The sequence below is a fragment of the Pholis gunnellus genome (assembly GCF_910591455.1).
Source record: "Pholis gunnellus genome assembly, chromosome: 11".
NCBI lineage: Eukaryota > Metazoa > Chordata > Actinopteri > Perciformes > Pholidae > Pholis > Pholis gunnellus.
In genome coordinates, this window is record NC_136538.1 from 13,815,324 (window position 1) to 13,835,187 (window position 19,864).

Below are 19,864 nucleotides of genomic sequence, written 5' to 3' on the forward strand. Positions count from 1 at the left end.
GAAATAAAATATAACATCTTCCACCACTGCTGTAATGGCTCATGTGTTATTAAGATAAAAAACAACCTGGGGACATGGCATCATGGATTTATTTATTTCTGTAAGTATAAATATGAGCAAAGACAATACAATTAAGAAAATCTATTATTTCTTTGACTTATGTTTGTCTCTTAATACCAATGAATTGTATTCATTTTTATAGAAGACGACATTAACTAAAGAAAGCTTAATATCAGAAACAGATCTCTGATCAGCATTATGTGCTTTCCGCCACATGAGGTCCTCGTCTTCAAAACAAACAAAATGGCGGCGCACATGCGATGGGGACTTCGGCAGTTGTTACGGACAAGAAATACGCCTAACTTTAGGTTTGAACCTCAACCGCTGAGACATATCGTTCATACACACTTTGTACTGTTGATATGACACGTTGCAATGATTGTATTACATACAAACGCCATGCGACGTGTGGTGGAGATGATACATTTAGCTAGCTAAGCTAAGGATACGTAGCAAACTGCGACATAGGTTATGTTAACGGTTTGTCACTCTAATCTATATAGTTTAACGTTAAAGATGGAGATATCGGGACAGCTGGTCTGGTTATGTTCTGGTTATGTTCTGGTTATGTTCTTTTTGTCGTGTTTGATTTCACACGTGTCTTTCCAGATCACAAGCATATAAGTTAGCTGCTAACGTTAGCTGGCCTGGACTGTCAACTTGAATGTCACCAGTTTGTAGACTTGTAACGTTACATCAAAAGATAACCGCTAAAGAAACTGCCGTGGCTTTCAACCATCACTGCCACCTAACTATTCAATCCTTCAAGAAACTGAATTAGTTTGAGTCTTATGTTGACTAACAGACACATGTCCTTCACGTTTCAAGGCGTTCAGTGAAGACCAGAAGCTCATACCAATCACAGTGCTCGATCCAGATCTTCAGTACAGCTCAGCCCGGGACAGGAACCTCTCACTTCTCAAGTGAGGAACCATTGTGCGGACACCTAAATACAAACCACTCACTCGTCTTTTTGCTAACATATTGTTCAATGAAGACAAGAAGAAAAAAAATATACAAAACATAACAACGGAATTGTTTTTATACTATGTTTCAGTACGACATCTGTCCATCCAGACTCAAGACACTCCGAACCCCAGAAGCTTGAAGTTTCTCCCCGGTAAACCTGTCCTGGGAAGTGGGACGCTCGACTTTCCCACTCCAAGCTCAGCTGGATGTTCATCTTTAGCCAGGTTGTGGGCCAAGTTTACGGTTGCACTTTGACATTGTACTGTTTCTGATTTTATAAAATAGACATTTTAAAAGGGAGAAATCACAGTTTTGGACTGTAGCACCGGGACCAGAATGAATCTGTGTAGTTTAAATAGTTTAACTATGGATAGTATCTTCATTGAGCCACTCATGGTTGTTTCTTTTAATTCTGATAGTTGTTTGGTAGAAGAGAACATACAGTAGATGTGACAAATGCATAATGTGCAAACTACAGGATGTGATACTCCAGGGTTTCTGACTGCATGAAAGAATTGTGTAGATATATTTTTTGTTGGCTGATACATTTTGTCTTGTCTTGACGTAAACGACAACTTCATAAAAAGCTGTGCAATCACCAGTGACACTGTAGATAAAAGCCAGCACAAGTGGAAGTCCTTATCACCAAATGAACTCACATGAATGACCTCATGCTGTCATCTGTATGTTTTGCATGTTGGTTGAACAATAACATGATAACACGTCTCTTTCAGGGACCTGTTTGAAATTGAAGGAGTAAAAAGTGTGTTCTATGGCCCTGACTTCATCACAGTCACCAAAGTAAGTATTGCATGTCCTCGTACAGCTTGTCTCTTCTGTTCCTATGCAATCTTTGTGGGCAATCAACACGTGCAAACTTTGTTTTCCTGTCAGGCAGATGAGGATGTGGAATGGACAGACATTAAGCGTCATGCTTTGGCGGCCATTGCTAAGTTCTTTGAGAGTGGCGAGCCGATAACAACGGGGGCGGTGCACAATGAAAGCAGTGAGTATGCAAAGTCTCCATAGTAGGCATCTTGGAGTTACACAGCTGTTTGACTGTAAATGTCCTCTCTTTTTTTTGTAGGTTTTTCTGAAGATGATGATGAAGTTGTGTCTATGATAAAGGAGCTTCTGGACAACAGAATCAGGTATAAAACTAATAACCAGGGGTCAGTTTAGCAGAACTGAGTGCTTCAGACAATAAGTTGTGCCCTCTGCCAACCAACTGTGCAGCTGCAGCAGAAATCACACTGTCACTCTGAACAGCCTGCTAACTCTTTTATAGTTCATATGTTTCCTTCCATTCTTATTTGAGTTGTTTATACCTCTTACTTTATTTATTCTTATTTTTATTTATTGTTCTCTATGCAAATATGAGTATAAATGGAAATGTTTAATTTCGGTTTGCAAAGTACGAATGTGCTGTTGCTTTTAACCTTCGGGAGAAAGGAGTAGTACTATCTTACATATTGGTGAATTCGGATACATTTTATGAACCTAAAAACATGAGGGTGTTGTCTACTGTACTGCTGACACCACCGCCTGGCAAAGACGCAGAGCTAGAGAGCCGGGGATGAAGGTAGGCAGGTGTCGGTTAACAAAAACACAGACAGATCGAATCTATTAAGCTATGAAACAATATATTAATCTATTTTGTCGAGTTGCCTCTTGAAGTGTTTGGCCTATATTTCTAGGGCTTTTATTGTGAAAGGTTGGAACTGAAGGAGTGAAGCTGTTATGTTTCATTTTCATAATGTATAGGCGCAACGTAACCCTCACCCTCTGGAGTAACACACCCACACACGTCAGTTGAGTAAGCAGTCATTCAATGTGGCCTAGTACACATTCATGTACACACTGCTAAAAGAATTTGGCAATATGTGTCGCAGATGCAATGTGGGTGCATCCACACCTGTGTGCAGAGCACAGATTTTGATAACAGGTCTGAACAGAGCCAAAGTTTGTCTATTGCAATTGGATATCTCGCTGTTTGATAGTTTATGTATTTTAAATGTTATTTCAATCCTGATCAAATGTTTCATTTCTGATATTTCTTTGCTGAGCACGGTGTAGTAAATGACAGTCATGCTGAGATAACAGTGTTAATCTGTTTGTCCTTTTGGCTGCTTTGTTCTGAACAAATTCATATGGTCTCTTTCACTCACAAGACCTACAGTGCAGGAGGATGGAGGCGATATCATCTATAAGGGGTTCGAGGGAGGCACAGTCCAGCTGAAGCTGGTTGGTTCCTGCACAGGGTGTCCCAGTTCTACCGTTACCCTGAAGAGCGGCATTCAGAACATGTTGCAGTTTTATATCCCAGAAGTAAAGAATGTGGAACAGGTGACTAACCAGATCAGTCTTCTAGCAGGATTTGTTATTGTAGATAAGCAGAGATTTTATTTTGAGAAACAAGAATCACGATAGTTTCATTTCAGGATTGTTTTCAGAAGTTTCTCTATTGATATTTAAATGATCAAATGCAGGATATATTGTTTTAATAAAAAACTGAGCAAGCCACACAGTAAATGTTAAATTACTTAATTGCATCTATACCAAGTTTTTGTCATGATTAAAAGGTTGGTAAATTTATGTCACATTTAACATTCTGTCCATTGTCTTTTTTTCCCAGGTGGAAGATGAAGTGGATGAAATCAATGCCAAGGTTTTCTCAGAGCTGGAACGCAAGTTACAAAAATGAAGACGCATATATTCCACTGTGTAAAAACACAGCCATGCATTATTTCCACTAAAATACCCATTGTACAATCGTGAGAAAGAGAAACCTGCTATATGTGTGCATACTATATACTGTTAAGAGTTCACGCTGTTGTGTGTACATACTGCCACTGTTACCAAGAGAAGGAGATACAGTAATATACCTGTAGTCAAAAGAATATACAGTCATTCTTCTAGCTAGTCAAAATGTTATGCTGTGATGACTGTGAATGTTGTGATGTATTTATTTCTTTAAAAATATATATATATTTTGAAAGAATATTTTCATATGATGGAAATATTGTGAACGTTTTTGACATCGGTTATGGCCAGCAGAATGAAAATTGTATGAGGTATACTTAATGAAACATAACTGAGCCGTTTTGCTTGTTAATGCATCATCTAGAAATAAAATAAAATATTTGGGCTTCAATTATTCATCAAGCAGGAATTTGCTGTGTAACTGCCTACAAAACCTGTATGATATACATGTGCTTTGTTCTCCATTCTTCAGATTTACTGTGTCACTGTTTCAAACAAAGTTCAGTCTGAAAGCAATTATTTGTTGTTGATTCCCTTTTTTCATTATTAGTTATTGTTATTGAATTACCCACCTACCGTTGTTACAAGAAAGCTAAACTGAGACTTCATACTTAATGATTATTAACTTGTTTATTATTAACTCATTTACTCTCGAGGCACGGGCACATAGGGAGAGAAACAATGTATTTGACAATACAAACGAATTACTATTCATTAAATCTCGACAATACAAACTAACTAAATCTCGGCTGTCGAGAACAGGAGGTCTACCACGCGCATGCGCAGTCCACGTCTACATTGGCCAGGACAGCGGTAAGCAAGCTCTGTTGACAATGTTTTAATAAAAACCTTTACTACGTTAGTTATTGTGGACATTTAAAGTGCAATTGTTGATATAGCTTAATATATTTGCTGTATGTTTTTATTGTTTTTAAAACACTGGCTGTTTACCGTTAACTGACGGACGGCGAACGTTACTTCGGGCCTCGCTTTGGAAAACAAATCTAGCACGAGGCTAATCTAGCAACAAAGCTAACAACGTCCTAATGCTAAGCGTTAGCTGACTATGTATAGCTACTAGCGTTTTCTCTGTCGTACAGTAGTCATGCTGCGCTTTAATGCAACAGTGTTGACCAAGCCATAATAAATACACGTTAACTTAGATTTTTTTTTTAAATGTAGTAAACGCGAATTTGTTTACCGCAACAGTAACGACAATGGCCGGGAAGACAGACGCATATGTTAACTTGTTAGCTGCCTGAGCTAGCCCACTGTCAGTTAAAGCTGCTAACGTTAGCCACACTGCTGTTGAGCCTGTCGAGGTTGCTGTGTAAGCAGTTACTAATCTACGGAGCATTGCTGAAATCAAGGTTACCGTTAACATGTTTTGATAGTACGTGTGTTTCGAATAAATAATGTATCCTCTCGAGGTACTAACTTAACGTCACATCGCTCCCTTTTAATTGCTTATTTTGTGTCAGGCTAATGACGTTAACATATTGTTGAACAATCATAGGGTCTCAATACTCTAACGGGTACCTAATGACCTTTACTAAAGATAATCTAACGTTATAGGTAGAGGTTATGGCTCGTCCAGTCACCGTAAACAACACAATAGACGTGTCTTTCATACGTAATGGAACATGTTGTCTTTTTACATTGAACGTTGTTTTAGAGCTCATTGTTGCTTTGCTGGCTTCTTTGTCTGCTAATGCACACGTCTCTCTGTACAACCTAAGTTACTGCCTTGCAAAGTAAACGGTGGCAGTTTATGGGCAATCCAAATTAGCTGCTTGGGATTCATGTACTTAATTTTGTACTGATTTATGGAGATACAGTTTCAAGTTTGTCAATTAAACACAACCCTGTGTCATCTTTGATACCCCAAATGTATTTCACTGTTTGTGTTACGTTCATTTGGGTGCACACAAACATCAAGATTCCTTTTACCCATGTTATCTATTTGTCTTCCTGCTAATGTGCCTCATTTTATGTTATTTTTTTCCTTTGGTTATGGTTCTAGTGACAAGCATTGGCCTGGTGAAGAGAGACTGCCCTTAACGTGAGTGAGTCATGGCCCAGTTCGGGGGACAGAAGAACCCGCCGTGGGCGACTCAATTTGCTGCCACAGCGGTGTCCCAGCCGGGCCACCCAGGACCGTCCCTTGACCTCAATAGCCTGCATTGTGAGTGTCGCAAACCAAAGGGTCTGGGCAGTTTATCCCCTCCCTAACGGTTACACAAATATGTAATGTCATCATTTGTTTATATGGAGTTATTTGCCCCATCCCAGTCTACACCAACGTTGCCCATTCATTGTGATTTTCCACACTTCTCTGAATCTGGGGCCTTGTTTTACCTATTTGCAGCTCTTGGTGTGCAGCAGCCATCTCTTCTGGGAGCATCCCCATCTGTTTACTCTCAACAGTCAGCCTTGGCTGCAGCCTCTCTCAGCAACCAATCTGCTGCAAACTATCAGCTGTCTCAGCAAACTGCTGCCTTGCAGCAGCAGGCTGCAGCAGCTGCCGCAGCCGCACTACAGCAGGTCAGTCACAGCGATGCAGTCCTAAGCACACTCAGCAATCTATGCTTCATACCGTCTAAAGCTGTTCTTCATTGTAATAAACCATTATCTCTCCTATGTTATTTGTAACGTATATAGTCTCAGCTCAATACAGCCCTCCAGCAGTATCAGCAGCAACAACAACAGCAGCAGCAACAACAACAACAACAACAACAACAGCAGCAACAACAACAACAACAACAACAACAACAACAGCAGCAACAACAACAACAGCAACAGCAGCAACCCCCTCCACAGCAACTGTACAATGTACCTCATCAGGTGAAACCTTTGTTTCATTTTGGAAAGTCCTCTGCTCATACTTGCCTTGGATAATATATATTGGTTGGTTTAGTCTAGACAACATAAATGACATGGACATTTTTTTTTAATATGGCCATCGTAGTTGAAAAGGAGGTATGAGGGAAGGGGAATTCATTTGGTTGCAATTTGAAACCTCACCGCTAGATGCTACTAAATCCTACACACTGGTCATTTAAGTGTTGGGGAAATAATCGCAGGTTAGGTCATAGAGCAGTAAATTAAAAATGCCCTAAGCTTTGATCTATCTGTAGGTAAAATCCCTTTGCACTCTTTTCAATTGACTTCTGGAATCTATCTTTTCCTTGAGCTTTAGTTTTTTATATTTCTTTTTTATTGGTGAATCAATGTGACAAATAAAATACATATAGTGACATAAACATGGAATACAGACATACAGGCAAAAACATAAAGCGTTACGATGACGTAGGTAATGAAATGATAAGAGTCCGGGAGTTTAGATTACAATTAGATTGAGGTACGTAGGGTGTGTGTGGGTGTGGGTGTGTGTGCATGTTTCAATAAGAGGCAACCGTATACGTCCCCCATCCCTCAGATGTCTTAACATAGCCATTCATCCTGAGGCAGATCATGGGAATGTGCTGGATAATTTGAAATGACTGCGTATACATATATCTCATGTCCACATCAACCATGGGCTGTACAGAACTGTGATGAGAATGTGTTATTACAATGTGGGCAAATCTATAATATCAAGTCAACAAAATGTTCACTCTTGGTGTTTTCTTCACAGCTTCCCCAGCCTCAACAGGGACTTCTTTCTCAGGTAATGTGCAAAAACACATTTGCCATATAAATAGATCTCATACATATATATTTGTATATCCATTTACACATGCATATTATGGGGATGGAGTCTATCCCAGCATGCATTGAGCGATAGGGAAGGTGTAGAAGATAAAAACAACACGCCTAGATTAGTTTACAATCCGTTTACATCTTTAGTGTTTTAAACATCTCCACAGCAGATCAAAGCATTTTAGCTTTTTTGATTTGTGATGATTATCTTGCAGTTTTATTCATGGTTTTGATTTGCTATCAAAATGTCTCTGTCACGGTATTTACTGATTCACATGCAACCAAAGTATTCATAGTAGCAGTTTTTCTTTTGGTTCTTTCTATCTTTTACCTCAGCCCCCCGTCTCCTTGCCCACCAGCCTAAGTCTGTCCAACCCCCAGCAGACCGCCCAGATCACCGTGTCCTACCCAACACCACGCTCAAGTCATCAACAGCAGACGCAGCCACAGAAGCAGCGAGTCTTCACTGGTGTCGTCAACAAGCTCCATGACACATTTGGCTTTGTAGATGAAGATGTCTTCTTTCAGCTTAGGTAAAAGAGTGTTGGTGGAACGATATGTTAAATGCCTTTCTTTATTTGTACGCATTACTTTGACACTGCCTTTTTCTTATGCCTTTGTCAATACCCGTTATTTGGCAGACAGTTTCTAAAGATACCCACGCCTTCTTTGACTCTGAGGTGGCTTGACTTATAGAGATGTCGTTTTGTGTCTTTTTAGTGCTGTAAAGGGGAAGACTCCTCAGGTGGGTGACAGGGTCCTAGTGGAAGCTGTGTACAACCCCAACATGCCCTTCAAGTGGAACGCCCAGCGCATCCAGACCTTACCTCAGCTATCAAACCAGTCGGTGAGAGAACTCATGAAGGAGAGGATAACATTGTCGGGTACATTTATACAAACTGGGGTGTTTTTGGCTTGAGCTTTAATTCATGTTTTAGATTTTTGGTATTATTATAAACACAAGCAGCGCAATATCTATGTTTCCACTGCATTTGTTCATGGCTTAAAAATTGCCCTGTCTGCTCCAAAAATGTATAGACACACTTTGTTTATTTAATTCATACTTCCTGTTTGATAATATTTAAAACAGATCTGTTTGAATTATTTCCAAAAGTGAGATACACAGGTTCACTTTAAATGCTAGACAATTCATCGGGCTTAGTCTGAAGATGGTCTTAATATTTGTGTTTATATGTAATATATTTGTAATATATATGTATACTTGTCTCTAATTGACTGTTGTGTTCTCAATCCCTCCTAGCATCAGCAGCAGCCTTTACCTCAAGCGCCTCCACAGCTTGGCAGCCTTTACGCTGAGCCAGGGATGCAGCTGCGCTACTCAGACATGCACTCTGCTTTGGACAACAGACAAAATGTAACCGCCTAGCCCTGAATCACACACTTTGTTGGTCCTTCTCCCTACTCAGTGTCTGTCTTTGACTTGCTTAACCTGTTCCTGTTAAACTATAACTATAGTTGCATCTATTCTTAACTGCAGTTTTTGCTTCTTCTTCTTTTAGTTTGCTGTCATTGCCAAACGGCTAGAACCACCATTGTGTAGTGGTTTAACAATACATTTCTTTATTCTAAGGAACATTAAGTCACCTCACAGAGACACTGCTTTGACTACTGCTTCATTGTGCATTTTTAAAAATGTTTTTTGTTGTAAATTACGTCCCTTTTACCCAGATTATATAATTATTTAGTTTGTAAAATAAACGTATGTTCCTTGGGATATTACTTTTGTTTCAGAGGTGTTTTCACACTTCTTAGTATTTAAATCAGTAAATCTCTACAGGGGACAATGTGGATGACAGACAAATATATATTAAGAGGTTGTGTTGGATTATAGTAATCTTTGGATAGAGTTTTGGTTTGAAGTACCCCTCAAATCAGTACCAATTGAATCAGTGCCTTCCCAAGCAGTGAGAAATATGTACTTGTCATAATGGTGGTTGAGTTGATATTCATGAATGTGGGGGCAGTGTGGCCTTTTGGTTCCACCAGTTCTTCTTCAGCCAGAGTGCCTGATTCCATCTCAGAACCAATTTTTTTTCTTTCAAGCAGCCAGTGAACATTTTGTACATTACATTTTGTTATTTGTTGTCATTACCATTTTAACTGAAAATGGTTTTGGACTTCTGCTCACCTCTCCTTTTTCTCCTTTTTCTAGAGTCAGCCTCAGCCTCCTAACATGATGAAGGCAGCACCCACCATGCTGCAGTCGCTACCTCCACCAACATTCAGTGTTCCAACCCAGCCTCCCCCTCCTTCCCTCCTGCAGGCCCAGCTGTCTGCTGCCTCTCTGGCCCCTCTCCTCCAAAACCCTCCTCAGCCTCTGCTACCACAGCCTCCACCCAAAGGTGAAATACTCTTCAGGGAGATAGAATTTATCTAGTATTGGATATGAAGCAGTCAGACAAGTGATGACGATCAGCAGTATCTTTGCAGCTGTTTTGGCCCGTAAGTGATTAAACATGCGTTATTTCCCTGGTCTCTAGATGTGTTTCAAGGGGGTCTGCTTCAGCCCCCAGTGAGGCTCATGCCACAGCCGCAGCCTGTACGACGAATCGAGCCCCCACCACGCTTCCCCAGTCGCAATGACCGAGGCCCAGAGCTCATCCTCAGGACTAAAGAGGAACGCAGGTGAGACGCTGATCGATATCACTTCAGATAATCAAATATTTGTCTCTAAAATATGCCTTCAGCATAAGTTATTCATCTTAGTGTGTTTACTCATCAATTCTTCAGTCGGGACAGAGACCGTGAGCGCAGGCGGTCAAGAGAACGCTCGCCCACACGCAAACGTTCCAGAGACCGCTCTCCCAGACGGGACCGCTCACCTCGCCGGCCTCGCAGGGTCGTTCCCCGCTACACCGTCCAGTTTTCCAAGTTCAGCTTAGATGGGTGAGCATAATCTTTTCAGTGTTTCCAGTATCTGTGGATTTGTTATGCATTCCCTGACTTCTCCCTCACACTTTGACTTTCACACTAAATAAAATCTATTCTGAGGCAAGTTATATCACTGGTACAGGCAATCTAATGCGAAAAACATTCCCACGTCTAAAATATGTTATTTTGTTTTTAATTTGTTTTGGGACCCCCTGAAATGATCTCACTGCCCGCTTGTGGATCCCGCCCCCCCACTGTGTCAGTGAACAGTATCTCCCAATTTGTGTTGTGGCGGTCCTAACGGTTCTCTGTGGGTTCTCCAGCTCTAGCTGTGACATGATGGAGCTGAGAAGGCGCTATCAGAGCCTCTACATTCCCAGCGACTTCTTTGATGCCGTCTTCACCTGGGTGGATGCCTTCCCTCTGACGAGACCCTTCCAGTTAAGCAACGCCTGCAACTTCCACATCTTACACAAAGAGGTGGATCCTCTAGTCAAGAATACAGCTGTGCTGGACCCTCCTGATGCCAACCACACCTACAGTGCTAAGGTATGACTGCCAATGACAAATACATGGCACCAGTGTGCGTTTCATATTCGGTAAGATGCGGAGGCCAGTGGGACTGTTGCCATTAGTGTTTTCACGCCAATTGATTGAACCGAGAAAGATCATCGTGCTATGTTTACTGTGTCACTATTTTTTAATGAACAATTATGTGTTTTGCCAGTTAATTCGTGGCATCTGTAGGAAAAGATGTTGCATTAGCAGTGGCCTCGTACAGCTCTAAAACTGAAAGGCTATTGGAGGAAAAAATGTAGTCAAAATAGGGTTAGATTTATAATAACTGTGATGTGGTATCTTCATAATGCAGGTGATGCTACTGGCTAACCCCAGTCTAGAGGAGCTCTATCACAAGTCCTGTGCTCTGGCAGAGGACACCCAGGAAGTCAAAGATTCCTTCCAACATCCTGCTAGACTCGTCAAGGTACAGCACACATGTTCCATGCTTGTGCCATGCACATGATGTAATGACCCTTTCCAATGCCGAGTACTCCGAATGTGGACGCGTCCTAACTGACGTTGGCTCCCATATGTGTTGTTTTTGTCTGTCGGCTGTGGATCCTCAGAGGTGTGATTATTTGGACATGCTGCTGACCTTTTTGTCTCTCTCTCTCCTCTTTTTTTGCTATTTCCAATCCATCCTGTCATTCCCTATTTCCATCTAACCTATTCTACTCTGTGGCTCTCCTTTGTGCCCGTCTGTCTTTCACCTTTAGTTTTTGGTGGGAATGAGAGGTAAAGATGAGGCCATGGCCATCGGTGGCCACTGGTCTCCCTCTCTGGACGGAGCGGACCCAGAGAAGGATCCCTCGGTTCTTATAAAGACAGCCATACGCTGTTGCAAGGCACTCACAGGCATAGATCTTAGTCTGTGCACTCAGTGGTAAGAGCCGTTATTCTACTCTATTTGTTTTTCTCATTGATTGTGTTTCTGTTTAAACCTAACAACTGGTACTAAAATCCCAAATTGAGTAACTATAATATGCTGCTTAATTTGACTACTTCTATACAAAATGTCATCCTGGAGTTGTTGATGGTGTGATATCTTTGTGTTTCCTTTTTTTATATTAATCATTAATGTATTGTTAATTTGCTGCTTATTATTTACTTTATTATTTATTGTGTTGTGCGGTGTTCTTTTTGTGTGTTGTCGTCTTGGCTCTCTCTTTCTGTCACACTCTTTACACATATACAGTAAATGCATATTTCATTGTGATGAAAAACCAAACGCATGGACTGTGGCTGGAAGCAGTAGCCTGGACCAGAAGACACTACCATTACGTCGTTTTTTTTTTTTAAATTTATTTTTCTATTTCCTGTTAAATATCTTACATATTTAACTGGCTTTCACTGTCCTGTTGATTCTGTCTCTCTTTGCACCGCCCTAATGTAGTGCGTTAAGTGTATCCAAGGTTAAATGCAGGACTCATCCATAATTGGCTGAAGCTATAATGGGGATGAATTTTGGGGGGATGTGATTTATTTCATGTGATTGTCTGTCTACTTTCTCAAAATGGCTGCCGTAACCTGTGACGAGAGTTGGAGAGCTGCAGACTGGGTCCATGTGTCTGTGCTGTGTTGTGTGGGAGACGGCTCACTGTAATGATGTGTACAATCATTCAGTGAGCTCATGGGAGGGAGTAGCTGTAGAAGGCTCGCCTTAGCAAGGCTTGCCTTTTATACTGTGCCCTGACCAAAATGTTTCTTTCCAATGCACCTTCTTCCTTTGCGACAGGTATCGTTTTGCAGAGATTCGCTATCATCGGCCGGAGGAGACACACAAGGGGCGGACAGTCCCTGCTCATGTGGAGACAGTGGTTTTGTTTCTTCCGGATGTTTGGCATTGTCTTCCTACCCGCTCAGAGTGGGAGGTGCTGTCACGGCGACTTCGGGAGCAGCTGGCTGAGAAGCTGTCGGTCGAGCGAAAGGAGGCGGATGGAGAACAGGCACTGAACCGCTAATCCCTCTCTTCTCATTTTCGCTTCTCACAGGAAGGCACAGGAATTACAAAAAAAACAAAACCCCCAGATTACACATCAGACACATTGCACACCTCACCATTCACGCAGACACGCACAGGCAGATTATTGTTCCACCAAACCTCACCTAGGCGTCTTCTGTTTACTCCTCCACCTGTCCCTTCTCCTCTGCTCCAACTCCTCCATTCCTCCATCAGCACATCCACCTTCCCTCACATCCAGCAGACACATACAGTGGAAGCAGTGAGACTAGGTCGTGTTGTGTAGGCCCCGATCACAACTGATAAAACAGCTTCCAGCTCCTCAAACGCCTCCATAATTGGGTGCTAATCTGGATATAATCCTCCATGCTACTGGTAATTCGTTGTGCATTATTCAAAACAATATTTGCGTAACCTGCTTTGGATGTGGGTGCTTGCCAAATTGGTTTAGCAATCATCTTAAAATAGTTACTCAAATTTGAGCCAGTTGTGATTTTCTGACGCTGGGATCTAAAATGTTTCTCTACGCTGGAATCTGTGGAGTCAGTTGTGTGTAAATATTGTGTTTGTTGTAGAAATGTGTATTTTTTTTTATATGATTTTCTACATCAATTTGATATTGTCTGACTTGGAAAAGAGAACTTCCCTAAAGTCCTGTTCTGTCTGTTCTTGTTGGATTTTCTCATTTGGACTATATGTAGACTTTGGTTTTTCCAGGGCAGTTGGTTGGACAGATGGCTCCTATCTGACGTAGGTGTATAAAACCCATAAATGACCAGTACCCCAGTCATAGACCACGGTAGGGCCGCCCTATCCTCACTCCGTTTGGAGGCCAGCTTCAGTTCACCTGATGTACCGACACTCCTTTTGGACACACCTCTCATTGATTTTATACCTTTTTTTGTGTTCCACAGATTGATTGATTGGCTGCTGGAGGGCATTTCTGTTTGTTTTTATAAGAGCTAGAGAGCTTCCCTGTGTACGCTTCAGTAGCAGTGGTCTTAAACACAGTCGAGAGCTCACTAGGACGAGACAATGAGAGAGAGATGTGACCTTGATTCTTGCACGGATCAACTTTAAAGCTCACTCAGGCCACAAGCAGCGTACTGACGGTTTGCTCTCCCACCTCCTTCTGTCTCTCTGCCTGTCTCTATCTTAATGATTTCCCGTCAAGGAGGAAGAAGAGAAGGATGACGATGAATCAAAGGACGTTAGTGTTCCCACTCACTGGGCTAAACTTGACCCGAAATCAATGAAGGTAAGATTCAAGGAGAAAGCCTCAACACTGATAGCGGAATGAACTTATTAGAACTATCTTTGGACCTTTTTACAAATGTTAATTCTTTTATGTATTGTGCATGTTGTGATTACTTCTCCTCCCGAGGTTAAGTGTGCATCTCCCATGTCCTTGATTTCTCCCCTTGTAGGTGAATGACCTGCGCAAAGAGCTTGATTGTCGCTCTCTGAGCTCTAAGGGGTTAAAGTCGCAGCTGATCGCCCGTCTCACCAAGCAGCTGAAGGTGGAGGAGCAGGTGGAGGAGTCCAAGGAGCCAGAAAAACCGGAGATAAAGGCTGCAGAGGAAGAGCAGCCATCTCGCACTGAGGAAGACAGAGAGGTAGATCGGATTATATTAGATAACTTATATTTTTGCCACAACCATGGCTGTCTAAAATAAGTTTGAAGTGCTCTTCTAACTGGAGTGTTCTTCTCTGTTAGGAGGAGGAGAAGAAGAGGCTGGAGGAGCTTGAGCGCCAGCGGAGAGAAAGGCGCTACGTCCTCCCCGATGAGCCCACCATCATCGTACACCCAAACTGGGCCGCCAAGAACGGCAAGTTTGATTGCAGTGTGATGTCCCTGAGTGTGCTGTTAGACTACAGACTGGAAGACAACAAGGAGCACTCTTTTGAGGTGAGAATTACAGGTCACATGTTCATGCTGTGTTAGAGAAGATGAAAGAAGTCTCCAGTGTACATGTACAATAGATAATGATGTATGAAAACCAGCTGAATGTGACCTTTTTCTCCTACGGTTGATCATAAACTGCCCTCTGTTTCTGTCCAGGTGTCCTTATTCGCGGAGCTGTTTAACGAGATGCTACAGAGAGATTTTGGCTACCGCATATATAAAGTCCTGGCTGCTTTTCCGACCAAAGAGGAGAAGAAGGAAAAGGAGAAGAAAGTCAAGAAGGAGATAGAGAAGCGTGAAATAAAGAAGGAAAAAGAGGAGGAGACTGAAGAACCAGCCGTAAAGAAGACTAAAGAGGATGAGGAGGAGAAGAAGAAGGCAAGCCTCTCACACCTATCTGGTCTTCTCGGTCTGTCATTTGCCCCTCGGATGATGTGAGTTTTAATGCAGTTGTGTGACTTGTGTTTTCAGTGCGACGAAAAGGCTGTAAAGAAGGAGTCGTCTCGAGATGAAGAGGAGAACGAAGATGATTGCAGCACGGCCAATGCTGAAGAGTATGACCCCATGGAGGCTGAAGATGCGGAGGATGACGATGATGATGGTACTGCTCAATGTCTTTAAACACACCTCAATCAATCATTTAAAAGTTTCCCTCAATATGAGTTGGCCAATGATGAGAAATCATGCACCACGCTGAACCTGTGATGGATAACGCTTCCACATTTTCTGAGGCCTTAAGAGGAGAAAAAACGTAGCGTTCTTATTTTGGACATTTAAATGTTTCTTGTATTCACAGCCACACTTATTAAACACACAACGTAATCGTAAATTACAAGTTGTGTTGCCACTTGCTCAACCTTGTTGAACCACTTTCCAACTTGATATTTTTGTTGAAATTCCTCAGACAAGGATGACGACGACTCCAATGACCGAGACAGGAAAGACCGCAAGGATGACCGCAAGTCTTCAAAAGAGAGGTCCTCTAAAGACAAGGTTGGTCTGTTGGTTAATGTTGTATAGGGACGCAAATTCATCTCTTTATTTCTGACCGATCATTAACGGTTTAAGATTAGTTCATGCCTTGCATGCAGGGGTGCTGTGGTTGTTAACAATAACCGGACGCACAAAAAGGTTAAATCCATAATTTATTGCCAGCTGCAGTTTTTGTGCAAAACAGGCAACTGATTCCACAGTTCATTTGTCTGTTGCGTGCATTGTCGTGAACGCATGCAGCCACTTTCACAATAAGTCTCCTTGTTTAGCTACAAGGTTGTCAGCTGAGTGTCATTCTGGGTGAACGTGTGTGATGAGTATGGAGTAGTCCGCAGTAACCTTATAGCTGTGACTGCAGCAGCACAGTGTGTGTACAGTTGTATTGTCTTTGAATACGTGCTAGTTCCTGCGTCTGTCTGCTTAAAATGAAGAGGATTAGCCCCGAAGATAACAACAGCAGCTCTGTCAGGCAGCAGCAACCTCTGGTTCTGAAAAGTGAAGCCAAGTGTCTTAAACTTGCATTCATCCTACTGGCCATCAGGGGGCGACTCCTCTGGTTGTATGGAAGTCTATGAGAAAATGACACCACATGTCCACTTAATATGAGTTGGCCAATGATGAGAAATCATGCACCACGCTGAACCTGTGATGGATAACGCTTCCACATTTTCTGAGGCCTTAACAGGGGAGAAATGTAGCTTTCTTCTTTTGGATATTTCAATGTTTCTTGTATTCAGTCTGTGGTCTCAGGCCTCTTTTCACTGTTTAACTGAGAGCATTAATCGGTCAAAATTCCTAATTCTGGTTAAACGGTTAATTATTAACAAACCTTTTGATATGAGGAAGACATTGATGTAGCATAGTCATGCTTGTCCGTTTAAATGTTGTTGTTGTTCCACCAGGAGAAGAAGCAGATGGTCACACACAACAGGGAGCTGCTGATGGCGTTTGTCTACTTTGACCAGAGCCACTGTGGCTACTTGCTGGAGAGAGACCTGGAGGAGATCCTGTACACACTGGGACTGCACCTTTCTCGTGCTCAGGTGATCTCACACAGACATAACTGTTGTTACGCTCTGTTTCTGGATCTGTGCCTCGCTGATACTTCATCTCTAGACTTATCCACTGACTGCCTGTCGCATCTGTTTGCAGATAAAGAAGCTGTTGAACAAGCCAGTGGTCAGAGAGTCGTGTTACTACCGTAAACTGACAGACCGAGGGAAGGATGAACCGATTCCTTTCTTTAATGAAGCTCAGATTGAAAACCTCACAGGTGAGTGCTTCTATCACTGTTTTAATACCATTAAATATGCTGAATTTCCTTTTTTATGAAGTTCTTGTCGCCGTCTCTGGCAGGTAACCGAGCACTACTTCCTGCTCCGAAAGCTTGTGCGCCGTCTGAGGCCAGCGAGTCTGGAAGTCTGATCGTGTATAACGGAGCCATGGTGGACATTGGCAGCATGATGCAGAAACTGGAGAAGAGTGAGAAAGCAAGAGAGGAAATCGAACAGAAGCTCATGGTGCAGGATGCCAAAATGGGTATGAATGGAATTGTATTCTACTGTGTATGGAAATGAGTTGCAGGCTACACTCTGTGTCAGTAGTCCCTCTGGACAATGATCTGGCTCAATTTGAGCTTTTGCTACAAAGACGTCCAGTCTCGCTTCCTTCAGTATTCTTCCTTCTGTGAATTCTGAAATGTGGACTGGCACATTACTCACACACCACAGACACAGTGCCAGCTTAAACCGGTTTGATTGTAATCCTCCTCATCTTGTTTGTGGTAGTCGGGTTACAAAAGCAGGTTATGGTGATAAACATAAGGATGCGTTCTGTTAGGTCGACACACACTCTTTGGTTTTTTAAAGGAAGCATCTCTGGCAGGCTTTCCTTAAACATTTCTTTTTATAATGAATGTGTACTTAAATCCTCATCTTCCACAGCCTCGTGGACAAAGTGGAAGATGTTAATGATTTACATCATTTAGCTAGTTGGCGTGTTTAACAAAGAAATTGTCAAAACATGTAGATATTGGCCGTATTAATGACAAAAAGGGATACCTATCGGTTGCTAAGATTACTGTTATGCAGCTTGAAAAACAAATTTTCACTTGAATGTATATGTTTCAGATTTCAGCAGAAGACAGGTAGACGCCTTTTTCAAAACATTAAATGATTTGAAATGAAATGAAATTAGCAAACCATTGTTTACTCCAGTGCTATTTAATAGTTAAGTTTGAGACGTAAAAAAGTCAGATTCGACCTGAAGTTGCTCCTTCACGACGATGACGTTTAATCGTTGACCCGTCGTCGTTCTAACTCGGTGTTGTGTCTCAATCCAGATGAAGACGCGAAGGTCAAAGCTCAGGTGGAGCAAAGCAACAAGGCTTTGTCCAAGGAGCTGGAGGAGGTGAAGGGCACTCTGAGCCACACGGAGCAGACGCTAAAGGCTGCCGACCAGCAGAAGAACATCTACCTCGACCAGATTAGCAAGACGTCCGACACCTTGACGTCCACCGTCAAAGAGCTGCTGGCAGTGATGAAAAAGGTGCAGCATTGAAAGTTCAAGCTCTGTGTGGCGTTATGCAGACACAAGAGGGACAACAGCGGTTACTTAACAGGGAACTTATGGTTCCAAGGAAGAGGAGTGTTTTCTCTTCTCTCTCTCGTTTTCAGCGTTGCCTAGGTCATGAAATTTGATATTGCGCATGAGAGATAATTGAAATATTTGATATTTTCATTGGCCAATATTGGCCTATCACAGATATATCGGTATTGGTTTATGTAACGACTGAAATAGCTGCTTGGGGCTGTTTTTAAACTGTTGTAATGACAGAGTTTGTCCAGCAGAGGGCTCCGATGTACAATTCTGCAGCAAGCAGTGCAGGTTAGCAGCTGTCTGCAGGGTCAGAACTGCTTTCAGGACATGCATGTTAAACTGTAAACCAGCACAAAAATAACAATTGCCAACATACACATGACAGCAGACACACTACAAACACTGTTTGAACAACTTATACAAACATATCTGTGAGCATATCTGTTACATTACAGCACATCTGAGAAGAGCTTGTGTCTTATAAAGTGTCTTTTGAAAGTGAGTGTGAGGGAATTACTAGAAATTCAATTGTTTTTAACTTAATTTTAAATGCTGAAACAGGAGATCTACCTTTTGTGTTAATAATATTTTGCCAGTTGAATGAAATTGTTAAAAGATATTTAATCCATCAGTACTTGTGGTCATATTCTTGGTCTCAAACATAACTTATTGTCTTGTGATAATGCTACGTCAGAAGACTTTAAGAACAAATATTACTGGGACCACTACAGAAACCTGCTGATGAACACATGATAGTCTTAGTGGTGCAAGACATTCAGACTCCATCTCTGCATGGCTCACCTTGTGCTGCTGCAGTCTTCTAAATTCCGGCTTGTGCCGTGTTAAAAGTGATATGGAAACGTGTGACCGTTACATAAAAGTGACCGGGGTTGTTCTTCAGACATGAGAGCGACGAGTTCTGCTGCCATCAGACTAACGAGAAGGGGTGAAGGTGAGAAAGAGAGGTGTTCACTGGTTGTTGTTGTCTTTCTCAGGATCAAGAAGTAGACGAGTCTGGTGATGAAGTTACCGGCGATCACATCCGGACGTCTCAAACAAACGGCGCCAATGAATGAGTGACATTTAAAATGGATGAAGCTGTAATACTGACTGATCTTAAAAACTGTAAATATTCACTAAACAAGTATAATTTGACAGCGTTTTCTTTTGGACTTCCTGTTTTCCACGTACATGTATGAGTTAATTAATGAACTAGTGTTAATTTGAACTCGGTTTCTGTGTGCAATAGATTTGTTTCTGAGAAGTTCCCTTTCTTACCTAGAATCATTTGAACGATGGCAAAGCTTCAGATTCTAGTCGGTTAAGTTCAGTTGCTAACATTTCTTTTTGCCGGTGCTTTAGCTTCATTATGGCCAATAAAATGCTTTGTTATGGATTTAAATGCCAGTTTGTGTGAGTTGTACTTTTCATAAATGTTTGTTTTTCTAATGAGCAATAAT

The 19,864-nt window shown here is 41.8% G+C and overlaps 2 protein-coding genes across 2 annotated transcripts; both read left to right on the forward strand.

Moving 5' to 3' along the window:
- Nucleotides 1–258: 258 nt before the first annotated feature.
- LOC306702663 (NFU1 iron-sulfur cluster scaffold homolog, mitochondrial) lies at nt 259–4,297 on the forward strand (the record flags this gene model as incomplete). Its single annotated transcript, XM_079168311.1, has 8 exons — nt 259–368; nt 889–983; nt 1,118–1,253; nt 1,764–1,830; nt 1,924–2,035; nt 2,117–2,180; nt 3,201–3,375; nt 3,665–4,297. The coding sequence occupies 8 exons, from the start codon at nt 259–261 to the stop codon at nt 3,731–3,733; spliced, it is 828 nt and encodes a 275-aa protein (XP_079024437.1). The 3' UTR covers nt 3,734–4,297.
- Nucleotides 4,298–4,578: 281 nt separating this feature from the next.
- Nucleotides 4,579–19,811, forward strand: ccar1 (cell division cycle and apoptosis regulator 1). Its single transcript, XM_079168815.1, has 26 exons — nt 4,579–4,605; nt 5,816–5,977; nt 6,161–6,336; nt 6,454–6,636; nt 7,430–7,462; nt 7,831–8,027; nt 8,215–8,341; nt 8,756–8,869; nt 9,668–9,857; nt 9,996–10,140; nt 10,246–10,401; nt 10,710–10,935; nt 11,258–11,371; nt 11,664–11,830; nt 12,683–12,893; nt 14,082–14,165; nt 14,335–14,523; nt 14,625–14,816; nt 14,970–15,191; nt 15,285–15,414; nt 15,718–15,806; nt 16,709–16,849; nt 16,959–17,079; nt 17,163–17,345; nt 18,148–18,353; nt 19,400–19,811. The coding sequence occupies exons 2-26, from the start codon at nt 5,866–5,868 to the stop codon at nt 19,478–19,480; spliced, it is 3,789 nt and encodes a 1,262-aa protein (XP_079024941.1). The 5' UTR covers nt 4,579–4,605; nt 5,816–5,865; the 3' UTR covers nt 19,481–19,811.
- The last annotated feature ends 53 nt before the right edge of the window (nt 19,812–19,864 follow it).